The 12,793-nt window shown below is 36.1% G+C and overlaps 1 protein-coding gene across 1 annotated transcript in view; it reads left to right on the top strand.

Annotated features, from left to right (window-relative positions):
* Positions 1–12,528, top strand: part of LOC126259206 (valine--tRNA ligase) — a 235,842-nt gene extending 223,314 nt beyond the window's left edge. Inside the window, exon 18 of the mRNA XM_049955797.1 lies at positions 10,650–12,528. Coding sequence (XP_049811754.1) covers positions 10,650–10,865 — 216 coding nt within the window. The 3' untranslated portion in view covers positions 10,866–12,528. The remainder of the gene's footprint in view (positions 1–10,649) is intronic.
* The last annotated feature ends 265 nt before the right edge of the window (positions 12,529–12,793 follow it).

Raw genomic sequence — 12,793 nt, 5'->3', positions numbered from 1 at the left:
TAGAGGACAAATGTAAGGGTATAGAGGCTTATCTCACTAGGGGTAAGATACATACTGCCTACAGGAAAATTAAAGAGACCTTCGCAGAAAAGAGAACCCCTTGCGTGAATATCAAGAGCTCAGATGGAAACCAAGTTCTAAGCAAAGAAGGGAAAGCAGAAAGGTGGAAGGAATATATAGAGGGTCTATACAGGGTCGATGTTCTTGAGGACAATATTATGGAAATGAAAGAGGATGTAGATGAAGATGAAATGGGAGATATACTGCGTGAAGAGTTTGACAGAGCACTGAAAGACCTGAGTCGAAACAAGGGCCCCGGAGTAGACAACATTCCACTAGAACTACTGACAGCCTTAGGAGAGCCAGTCCTGACAAAACTACCATCTGGTGAGCAAGATGTATGAGACAGGCGAAATACCCTCCGACTTCAAGAAGAATATAATAATTCCAATCCCAAAGAACGCAGGTGTTGACAGATGTGAAAATTACCGAACTATCAGTTTAATAAGTCACAGCTGCAAAATACTAACGCGAATTCTTTACAGACGAATGGAAAAACTGGTAGAAGCGGACCTCGGGGAAGATCAGTTTGGATTCTGTAGAAATGTTGGAACACGTGAGGCAATACTGACCCTACGACTTATCTTAGAAGAAAGATTAAGAAAAGGCAAACCTACGTTTCTAGCATTTGTAGACTTAGAGAAAGCTTTTGACAATGTTGACTGGAATACCCTCTTTCAAAATCTGAAGGTGGCACGGGTAAAATACAGGGAGCGAAAGGCTATTTACAATTTGTACAGAAACCAGATGGCAGTTATAAGAGTCGAGGGACATGAAAGGGAAGCAGTGATTGGGAAGGGAGTGAGACAGGATTGTAGTCTGTCCCCGATGCTATTCAATCTGTATATTGAGCAAGCAGGAAAGGAAACAAAAGAAAAGTTCGGAATAGGCATTAAAATCCATGGAGAAGAAACAAAAACTTTGAGGTTCGCCGATGGCATTGTAATTCTGTCAGAGACAGCAAAGGACTTGGAAGAGCAGTTGAATGGAATGGACAGTGCCTTGAAAGGAGGGTATAAGATGAACATCAACAAAAGCAAAACAACGATAATGGAATGTAGTCGAATTAAGTCAGGTGATGCTGAGGGAATTAGATTAGGAAATGAGACGCTTAAAGTAGTGAAGGAGTTTTGCTATTTGGGGAGCAAAATAACTGATGATGGTCAGAGTAGAGAGGATATAAAATGTAGACTGGCAATGGCAAGGAAAGCGTTTCTGAAGAAGAGAAATTTGTTAACATCGAGTATAGATTTAAGTGTCAGGAAGTCGTTTCTGAAAGTATTTGTATGGAGTGTAGCCATGTATGGAAGTGAAACATGGACGATAAATAGTTTAGACAACAACAGAATAGACCTTTCAAAATGTGGTGCTACAGAAGAATGCTGATGATTAGATGGGTAGATCACATAACTAATGAGTAGGTATTGAATAGAATTGGGGAGAAGAGGAGTTTGTGGCACAACTTGACAAGCAGTTAAATTTTTGTGATTTTGACTGGTAAGAACCAATACTCTAACAAAGGATATTACTGTATCCCGCAACTGCAGCAACAAAACATGAACGAGAGGGAAAAAAATAAATAAAAAAAAATAAAACTAAAGTTGCAAAGGAAATGCGCCGTATACAACAACAAAACACGGTGCTCATACAAGCGTCTGCCAACAGCAAAGTGCGTCAAAGGCTTTAGGGAGACTGTGCAATGCCTCATAATAACAAATTGCCTCCAATGAGTGTGATGTGATAACTGTTTAAATTAGATTCATTTGAGCAGTTGCGGGTGGTCTCTTGCACATGTGCAATTGAGTCGCGTATGAGTAGCACCTTCTCCCACTTCTGGTTACAGAAGTGTGGCTGGGCGCCACTGCCTAATATTGCCCCAGTTCGGAAATATAGTAAATCTGGGGCTGTAGCGGGGAGATGGGTCTTCTCCACATGACCTGTGTTTATGTTCTGTGATTTTGTTGTTTGCTCTTTTGTTTATTGCTCTCACGTTAAATGATAACAAAATGGATTGTTGTGGCCGGGAGCTATCAAATGAATTAAAATACATTCGTATAATTACGGAAGGCTAAACTATATTATTTGTTTCATATTTTATTTCCACCCTTCTGACAGTCAAACATTAATTGCCTTGCAGAACAATGAAGTTATTTTTGTCAGTTTGCTAAAGAGATTTGGCTTTTATTAATCTTTCCTGCTGAGGCAGTCAATTTATTTTAAATGAAGTGTTTAATTTCACACTATTGGCTAGTTTCAGCTGTTCACTGCATTTAAAGTGCACGTATGGCGTTGTGCCATAATAAAGAACCAAACATGAGGTAGTACAGTACTGATACTCCAAGAAAATTTACATCTGAATCTGGACATACGAATGTGCACTTTAAGCCAAATTATGCATTTTAGTATGGTTCAAGAAATTTTGATGCTCTTGAAGTATCCTCTGATGTCTTGTTTTCTTTATGACATAATATAAGATCTTTTAATGTTTTACACGTACAAACATGTGGGCTTCCTGCGTCATTGTAGCTGCACAAGTGCGGTGACGCCTGTCATCTGGCGCTCTCTTGCAACTACTGAAATGAACCTATTTCTAACAGGTCGCGGGAAAATATTGTGAATGGTGGTTTGAAAAGTGTTACATTCAAAGCAAATTTCGTTTTACATAAGAATAAATAAATAAAATAAATTAAATTTTATTGTCATTCAACTAGAAAATGCCAGGATTACAAAAACATGAATAAAGCCTCTTACATTAACAGCATTAGAGAAATTATGGTACACTCTCCAGCAGTTACTTCTATGACATCAAATATTCACATTCATAAAATTCTTTCAGTTAAAAGGATTAATCGATAACCAACTGTACAATCTGTGATTAAATAAGTTGAGTGTAGTTTCTACCCATTCTACAGGCAGTTTGTTGAACATTTTCATACCAATAACTTCATAGCTCTTCAATGTTTTCGATAATCTACAGTAAGGTATTTCAATATGCCTATTATTTCTAGTGTAGTGGGAGTGTAGATCCTGTATAAGCTGGTATTCTGGTAAGTTATTTTTTGTATATAAGAGAACAGTGTAAATGTATAAGTTTATTACAGTTAATATTTTTAGGTCAATAAACAATGGCCTGCAGTGGTCACGATTTTCTGAGTTTGTAGTAATCCTAATAACTTTCTTTTGTACAGCAGAGTCTCGATTATCCAACCTAAACCAGCCGTGGCAAGGTTGGATAAGCAGGAAGGTCGGATAATAATAAAAATATTAAACTAAAGTAGGCCAAATGAGTTAAACATTTAATACAATACAAATCAAATTGGACTGAATAGATATTTACTGTGTGAAGAAGTTAGTAATTGTCTTTCGTTTGCCGTGGTGGTTTTTTGGGCCGCTAAATCACGTAGTCTCTTAAGAAGTAAAACCTCAGTAGACAATGTTTCCTCCAGCTGCTCTACATATTTTAAAGCAGTTTCTAAGGCCTTGTGTCCTTTGTTGTGAGAAATCTTGGATGCACTTTCCTCTACTAGATCTGCTTCTTCGTCTTTTTCATTTACTATGTTGACTATTTCTTCATCTGTCACTTCAAATTCTTCATCTTGGACAATCCATTCATTTATGTCATCTTCTGTGGCGTCAGCACATCCCGGAACTTTTCGTAACAATGAAAGCAGGGTAGTATTATCTGGTTCGGTCTGCTGCTGTAGATTTTCATCATCTGGAGAATTTTCTTGATTTTCCTGTAGCAAAATTTTCCAGGATTTTGCAGTTGTATTTGCTCCAACACTCTCCCAAGATTGGGCCACATCATAAGCTACATCTTTCAAATTAATACGGCGCAACTGCTCTTGCATGTCTTCTCCCTTGTCCATAGCATTAATTAAAGAGGAAAGCAAGTTCCTGCGATAGTTTCTCTTCAGTGTCTCTAAGATCCCTTGGTCCATAGGCCGACATAAGGATTTGACATTTGGAGGCAAAAACATGGCCTGTATATCTTGATCTTGAAGTTCATCTTCATTAGGATGACAAGTGGCATTGTCTAGAAGCAACAGTGCTTTGAGGGGCAAGTTGTTGGCTTTGAAAAACTTTTCAGTTTGTGCCACGAACTCGTTAAAAACCATTCTTTAAAAAGTCTGATCTCATCCAAGCACTTTTTTGGTTGTAATATTTCATTGGTACAGCATTTTTAGATACATTTTTAAATGGTCTCGGTTTTTTTGGCTTACCTATCATAGACAGTTTCATTTTCAAATTTGCTGCGGCATTACTGCATGCAAGAATTGTCACTCTTTCTTTGCTATGTTTGTAGCCTGGCGCTGCCTTTTCGGCCTTTGCCGCTAATGTTTTTTCCGGTAACATTTTGTAATTGAGACCAGTCTCGTCACAGTTAAAAATTTGATCACCTGTTAAGTTTTCCTTGTCCAATACCTTGTGAAGTTTATTCCTAAACAATTGAACAGCTTCAAAATTTGCTGAAAGCTTTTCACCACAGACATTAAGTTGCCAAATTCTGTATCTTTTCTTCCAACTATCGAGCCAGCCTACACTAGCTGTGAAATCAGGTTCACCTTCGTTTAGTTCGTTACAAAAGTTTAAGGCTTTTTCCTGCAAAATAGGTCCCAGCATGGGTACACCTTTATCTCTATGTTGAGTAAACCATAGGAACAAAGCTTCACTTACTTTTTCATAATCACATTTTTTCATGGTTTTCCAATGTTCCAAAACAGCCGAGGCTGCTCGCTGAGAACACCACTTCTCAATTTCATTGCGGTTCCGTTTCCAGTCCACAACTGTTGTTTTCCCAACGTTATAATCTTGCGCCACTTTTAATAAAGTTTCACCATTGTCTATTCTTTTTAAAGCTTTAAGTTTTTCTTCCATTGAAACGACAACGTTTTTCTGTTTTGAAGCCATCACCACAAATTTTTATAATAAACTACCTAAGTGCAACAGGTCCACTGCACGACAGATCTGAGTTAGCACTGAGGAGTGAGGAATAGCAGACGGCGACAATGAACTGAGTATCAACAAACAACACATTAGTCACTGACTCGTCATCGGCTGGTGCACGGCCAGCGCGGTGAAAGGGTCGGATAACACAGAAAGTCGGATAACCAAAGATCGGATAATCGAGACTCTACTGTACCAAAGTAGCCTGAATGTGCGTTCTATTAACCCAAAATAAAAGTCCATAGGATATGATACTGTGAAAAAAAGCAAAATAGGCTGTTCTTACATAAACCAAAGGTACATGATTTTTTAAATTTCTTAACAAGTACACCACTCTAGACAACCTTGCACTAACACACTTAATGTGTGGCTCCCAAGACAATTTACTATCAATGACAATATTTAAAAACTTAACACTACCTAGACAGTCTTCTACTGGCAAATCTCTTAAACCACCGTATTTACTTGAATCTAAGCGGCACTCGAATCTAAGCCGCACCTGAAAAATGAGACTCGAAATCAAGGAAAAAAAAAATTCCCGAATCTAAGCAGCACCTGAAATTTGAGGCTCGAAATTCAAGGGAGAGAAAAGTTTTAGGCCGCACCTCCAAATCAAAACAAAGTTGGTCCATTGTAGTATGAGACACAATTTAGGGCGAATGAATGACGATACAGCTGCAGTAGTTTGGTTCGAGTCTTAAGCTTAGCAGTTAAACTTTACCAGGTGCCATTGCTATGCGTCAGGCGCTCCGTCCGTATTTATACGGGTACCCTTCCTTTTTCACGTGCTTCGTCTGGTTTGAATCGATTGCTTATTTTTCTTTGATCTGATAAGTGCTGTTCTCTTTGTTATAGGTGTTTACATCACTCTGAGCTGAAAATGCCTCATTGTACTGTGTCATGCATTGTTTGTCGCATTCTGATAATGTGTGTTTACAACCTGTCGCCACTCGCGGAATGGCTTGCTTTTGTGCGCGCTACCGCCGCTTACGACAAAAAAAGTAGAGGAATTGTCTCATTTGCGAAACAATGGCAAGAGACTGCTATTTGTTGTTACTTACGCTGCTGCTTTCTTTGATAATGATCAACAAGAACCAAATAATAGACTGCGTATGATAGATGAAGTTCTGAACGAGAGTTTAGCTAAAATTTTTCGCCGTTTGAAAATCTTTGCAGACGCCTCTTTTGTACATTACATTCTGCACAGAAATTAGAGTCATCTTAGATTTAAAAATCTAGTCAATTGCCTTGCTTCATTTCTGACTGTATCACTATTAGGCTTAAGAATAATAAGAATATAAACATGACATGATATGTATATTCTTCCACGTTTGCTGTTGTCTCACACTAGTTTCGTAGTTTATTAGGCAGACAGGATTTAAATGAGATAGTTGACAAACATCCCAAACAGCCTTGCCAGTCGGATTTTCATAGTACATTAAAATGCTGCTACATTCGAAGATGAACAATACGGAATTTGTATTTACTTCGTTGGATAATGTATGAAAATTGCAGTGGTAGACCTCGGGGCGGAGAGAAAAGCTCGTCTCCCACCTTTTTTTTTTTAATTTATTTACTGACTCATAGAGGTTTTGGCGCCAGTATTTATCTTTGTACCTGCAAAGCATGCCTGTGTAGGGCTACATATATTCGACGGCAGATGTTAGTTGTGGCGGCTCCTACCAACATTTTTCAGAACTTCCACTTACTTTGCACTCGATTCTAAGCCACAGGCGGTTTTTTGGATTACAAAAACCAGAAAAAAAGTGCGGCTTAGATTCGGTTAAATACGGTAAATATGGTTTGCTGAGTTTTACTCTCATTGAGCAAAAATCCATTAGCTTGGAACCAGATTGCTGCTTGCGATAGTGTGTCTTTGGTCATAGTTTGAAAGGCATCAAAGTCTGAATCAATATTGAAAAAAAGTAGTATCATTAGCATAGAGGATGGAGTGAGTATTTATATAAAATGCAAATCATTTATCATTAGAATGAATAACAAAGGTCCCAAAAGTGACCCTTGTGGCACACCGCACTTAACGTCAGCTATCTGCAATCTCTCGTTCACAATACACACAATTTGTTTATGGGTATTAAGAAATGATTCAAATATGTTATCTACATTATTTTTAATGGTTCCATAATGAACTAATTTGTTGAGAAGTGAACTATGCTCTACACAGTCGAAAGCTTTGCTAAGGTCACAAAAAGTAGCCTGAGCAAAGTTCTTGTCCTCATAAGCGCTAAGCACCTTTTTTATCAAAGAGTCAGTAGCATGAACAGTAGATTTGCCCTTCCTAAAGCCAAATTGTGCAGCAGAAAGAATGTTGTGTTCCAAATAATCACATAACTGGTAGTAGATAATGGATTCTAAAACCTTAGAAAAAATGGTGTCAGAGAAACTGGGCGATAACTAGAATGGCAATTTTTCACTCCCTTCTTATAAATGAGCACAACTCTTGATAATTTTAACACCTCTGGAAATACACCTTCATTTAAACTTTTATTTATACAATAAGTGAGAGGGAGTACTATACAACTGGCTATGTTTTTCAACATATTACTAGAAAGATCATATATATCTACACTATCAGAAGCCCTAAAATTATTTACAATACTTAAAAACAATATCTGGTGTTACCTCTGAGGAAAAAAATTGTCTTTCAATGAACAACTTACGTTATTACATTTTTTAAAGATATCAGATGCAGTTTCCTGATGAGGCTTAACAATACTTTCACAAATTTCATTAACAGATTGTGCACGAAAGTTATTAAACTCGGTTGGTGATATGACGACAACCTCTTTTTGTTTGCTTTTGTCCACTGAGTTTATTACACTCCATGCTCTCTTACATTAATTTTTGGATTACTCAGTACTAAATAAGTTATGTTGTTTCTTAGTTTCATTGATTGCATGTTTATAATCCTTTCTAGCTCTTAAGTATCTTAACTTAGCCTCAACTGTTTTGTGTAGCCTATAAAAATCTAAATACATTAACAATTTGTTTTTCATATTGGCTGGTTCAAAAGTGTACCATGCATTCTTATGCCTATGCTTATTTGTGTTACATGTGATGGGATTGACTTTACATTTGTACTGAGGAAAGCTTGTCTCAAAAATAGTTAAGAAAGCATGAAAAAATCTGTGAAAGATTATATTAGCAGAACAATGACTGTTATTGTTAAACAAATCTTTCCAATCATAATTCGCGAGTGAAACCTTAAAATTTGAAATTTTGTCCTGTGTTATTGGTCTTGTTATGGCCACTTTAGGCTCTTCGAGCTCTGTAGACATCATATTAAGCCATCTTATTTCTGCCCGAACTGAATCATGATCTGAGAAGGCAAAAACAGCTACATCGGAACATATTAAATCTCTACCAACATTTGTAAGTATATTGTCAAGACAAGCAGTCTCTCTTGTAGACTGTGTGTATCTTTCGTTATATCAAATGCAGCATTTATGTCACCACAAATCACTATACTATACTTTCTCCACTGGGGTCCATAAAAAGAATTTAATAAATTCTCAAGTCTTTCTAAAAAGATTAGTTGATCACCATTGGGTGGCCTGTAAAGTGATACAATGACAATTTTTAAATTTTTAAGATGTATACCTGTAGCTTCAAAGTGCAACTTAGTACACACAAAGCCTAAATCTAATCTACTACTCCTGTTTGTTTAAGTTTTCTTAACATAAATTGACACACCCCTATGAATATGTTGTTCTATGCTGAAAATATTAACCAACTGGAAATCATCTAATACATGAAAAGAAATTTTATTACCTTTACACTAGTGCTCACTCAAACACAATGAATCGAACATATTCTCATTTGCAAAATCATTTAAAACTACATGTTTTCCACTCATACCTTCAACATTGAGATAGCCTATCTTAAATGAGAAAGTTGATGAATAAGTTTTATTATAAGGGCTATCCTTATTCCTGCTGTTTTTCTCAAAACAATGACTAACTTCATACTGAACTGTGTGGCAAGGGGAAGAACTATTATGTACACAATTCTTAATGCTATTTTGGTTCTGACCAATGTGCGAGAATGTTCGATGAATTCCTTAAATCACAATGCATTTGACTCTCATTTAAAAATCAACTAATTGAGGACTACCATTTAGAAGAATTTCAAGGCCAGAAGATCAGACATTTATATCGTTATTAAAAATTTTACTGGCACATTTGTGTTACGTATCTTAAAGTGTAACACGCGCAAAAAAGGTCAACATTGTATGTGGAAGCTTAGCTTCTCTTCCAGCTTATTAATCTTAGAGACCAATGTGTGCTATTATATTAATTTAAAACGTGAACTTTTATTATGTGTGTGTTCGCACTACTTAAGAGTGATCTTGCTATTGGCTGACTACATCAAGTGTCCTATGCTGTCATCAGCTGGCGAGATCACGTGACATGAGCTATGACTTGCTTACAGAAACGCATCGCAATCTCGATTTCAGTGCTTCGGAAAGTGACATGCGGTGTTTGGTGGAATTCAAATTTATAACTTCATAATACGAAAATATGCAGCATACATGTTGCTGCACATCAAAGGTCTTTCAAAACATGTTTTTCCCCCGAGTTTCATTTTCTAAAGTGCCAGGAAATTCTATGTCAGTATATAAAACCATAAACATTCAAAGGATTGATGAGTTTTACAGTGCCAAGGAAGAGTATACTGTCACTTAACATGGAAAAAGTGTATTTTTAACCGGGAAACCCAGGATTTTTTTTTTCCCATGTCCATGTATACATCCTGTATTATGACAGAGACATAGTAAATGAAAACTTTTGTAAATATTGTGTGTTTCTAGAAAAGCTGCAAGCTGACAGTAGAGTATTTTGTGAGACTGCAGGGAACTTTCTTGGAATAGTGAACAGTTACACAAGTTTCCTTACAAATCACAGCCATAGATACTATGTTGCCTTGTGGTTATGACCAAGCACTTATAGCCTGCTATACCATTCTATTCTTCTTACGACCTGAATCTAAAAATTGTATGAATGTAACTGTGAAGTTTCACATTGAGGTATATTGTATAAATATTCTATGAAGGAAATTTTTATATATGTAAAAAAGAAATTACTGGTAGGAACACTTCATATCTGTTATTCACACTGGTCCATAACAACATGTTGTCCAGTCCTGAAACTGAATCAACTGTTATCAGAAAACTAGAAATTTGTTCTCTTGTGATGCAGAGACACTTGCAGATAGAAAGTTGATTGTGTATTTTTATTGTTATCAAATATGAATACTTCTTTTGCGTATCACAGATGCTTCATTAGCACTGGTAGTATATATTTTAAGCAACATTTAAAATTAACATTCAGTCTGTTTTAAATGTTTGTAAACCTTCATAGCTATTTCTCATAGTTGCCATTTTGTTTCACTTTTCAGGTCTTTAGCTTCTAAAAAAAATTCACACTAGTGTGTCATTGATGTATGTTTACAGTTAGTTAATGATTCACAATGTTTCTTGTTTCTAACACTTGCAGTTTGCCATTCAGTAAATTTGCTGATTACCGAGTTGTATAAATGTGCAGGCTAATTTGAGAAGTTTTATTTTGTCACTGTGACTAATTTATGAATCAACATTGTAATTACAACATTTCATTCTTCTGCAGGGACTAGTTGATCCCAGCAGAGAAATTGAGAAATTACACAAAAAAGAGGAGTCACTGAACCAACAGGTTACTAAACTGCATCAAGCCATGTCAGCTGAAGATTATGAGATAAAAGTTCCTGAAGAAGTTCGTAAAGCAAATGAAGAGAAGCTTTCACACAGTGAGGCAGAACTGCAAAAGATAGACCATGCTCTGAAATTACTAAGGACGATGTGAGATTGTACCCATTGCTGCAACCATTGTGTAGGGCTATGTACTGTGAGAGAGTAATATGGAGATCTGTAAACACTCATTGTAATTGTAGTGTTGACAAAAGTATTAAAAAGGTATGCCATTTTCTTGGAAGTAACACAAACAAACTACAGAAATATCTCTAAAATAATTAAAGAGGGTAGAGAAATGACCCCCTAGAATGATGATATCAGTAAATATTGTGTCCACAAGCTCTTTGTTGCACACTCAATTTAGTTTTCAGAACCTTTTTGCTGTGTGCTATTCAAAATAATGAAAGATATGTGGGAGATAAGAATGATGTGTGGAAAATGTAGACATTCTGTTTCATTTGTGTAATTATTTTCCAATAGGAAAGGGCAAAAAAATGTTTCCATACGATCACTTACATTCTGATGTTATGGGAGTTTTACGTTCCAATTTGAAGAACATTGAAACTTTGAAGAAGAGGCACACACCAAACAAATTTAAGTAATGGTTCCAATACCCATGGAAATTTTGAAAAACAAAAGTTAGAAAATGCAGGTGAGAAAGGGGGGGGGGGGAAGGGGGGTGATGTATATCACCTTCTTGTCAGAATGATTTTGTGTAGAGAGTACCATCTCAGACATGCATGATTGTTCTGTAGCATCATTGAGTGACTGAGTGTTCAATAGGTGACTTTTGCTCACTGGAACCTCAAGGCATTTGGACTGTTAGAGATGAATCTCTGCAATAATAACTGTGGGCCTCTGAAACAGATTATAATGCACAGCATGTTGGTCATGGACAGATCTTTACAATGAGTAAACTGTTGGCGAGACAAAGAAACAGATCAGTCACATGATGATTTTTTTTTAGTTTTTATTAAAAACATGTAACTTACGTGCTCTTTTTAATTTTGTTTCCACAAACTCATGGTTGCATAATGTTTAATTTCAAAATAATTCCTCTTTAACTTTGCCAAGAACTCTCAAAAAATGATGTGAACTTAATCTTTTGATCAGTTTTTGAGTCATGTATGTCCCTGTACACAAAGAATTGTTCACTTAGAGTGGCATCCTTTATAAAGAATTTGTCTTTTTTTGCACGACTTACTCCATTGGTTTTTCCTGTAATGAGAACAGACATTTCAATGTGTGAAAATGAAAAGCTACAGAACTAGTGTATCACTCTAATAAATCATTTTGTGTGTAATGACTCTCAGTGCTGTTCCATCTTTTTAAATCACTTATAGAGAAGCACTCTTCTCCTGTTAATTTTGGGCATTCACTGCTTTTTGTGTGTGTGTTTTGGAAGGGAGGGAGGGCGAAAATGTGTATGTACTGGAACAGGAGAAAGAGCGATAGTTCAAAAGCTAGTGTATGTAAGTGCACATACACATATCTTTATATTCTTTTCGAGGCAGCATGTGAACAGTATAAGGTGAAGATAAAAAAATTCATAGAATTTTGTAGAAGATTGATATCCAGTAATTTTGTCATAATTTACGTAATGTAGATCACATGTCGACTTCTATCGTGAGATTTAAAACTATCCAAAGCACTAATGATTGCAGAAATGGTTACAGTGTTGATGACACTAGTTTAATAAGTTATGTTACGGAAACAAACAGTATTTTCTTAATGTTATTTATTTATAATTATTTATCAATAAACGTGCAAAGTAATTTGTTTTACTGATATTACATGCTGAGCCCATTGCCATTGTGACAAATATACAAATGGTTGTGTAGAAGTATTAAGATTACTATCTCAAGATTTATGGAATAATTAGTACCAAACTTTGCATTAATATGGAATTAAAAATGAGGATATGGTGTGCAAATTTCAAAAATTTAAAAGAAATTTTATCCTAATTACTCCAAATTGCTATGTTGTTCTTGTTGTGGTCTTCAGTCCTGAGACTGGTTTGATGCAGCTCTCCATGCTACT

Source organism: Schistocerca nitens, chromosome 5 (genome assembly GCF_023898315.1).
Source record: "Schistocerca nitens isolate TAMUIC-IGC-003100 chromosome 5, iqSchNite1.1, whole genome shotgun sequence".
NCBI lineage: Eukaryota > Metazoa > Arthropoda > Insecta > Orthoptera > Acrididae > Schistocerca > Schistocerca nitens.
This window is presented reverse-complemented; position numbering and strand designations above follow the sequence as displayed.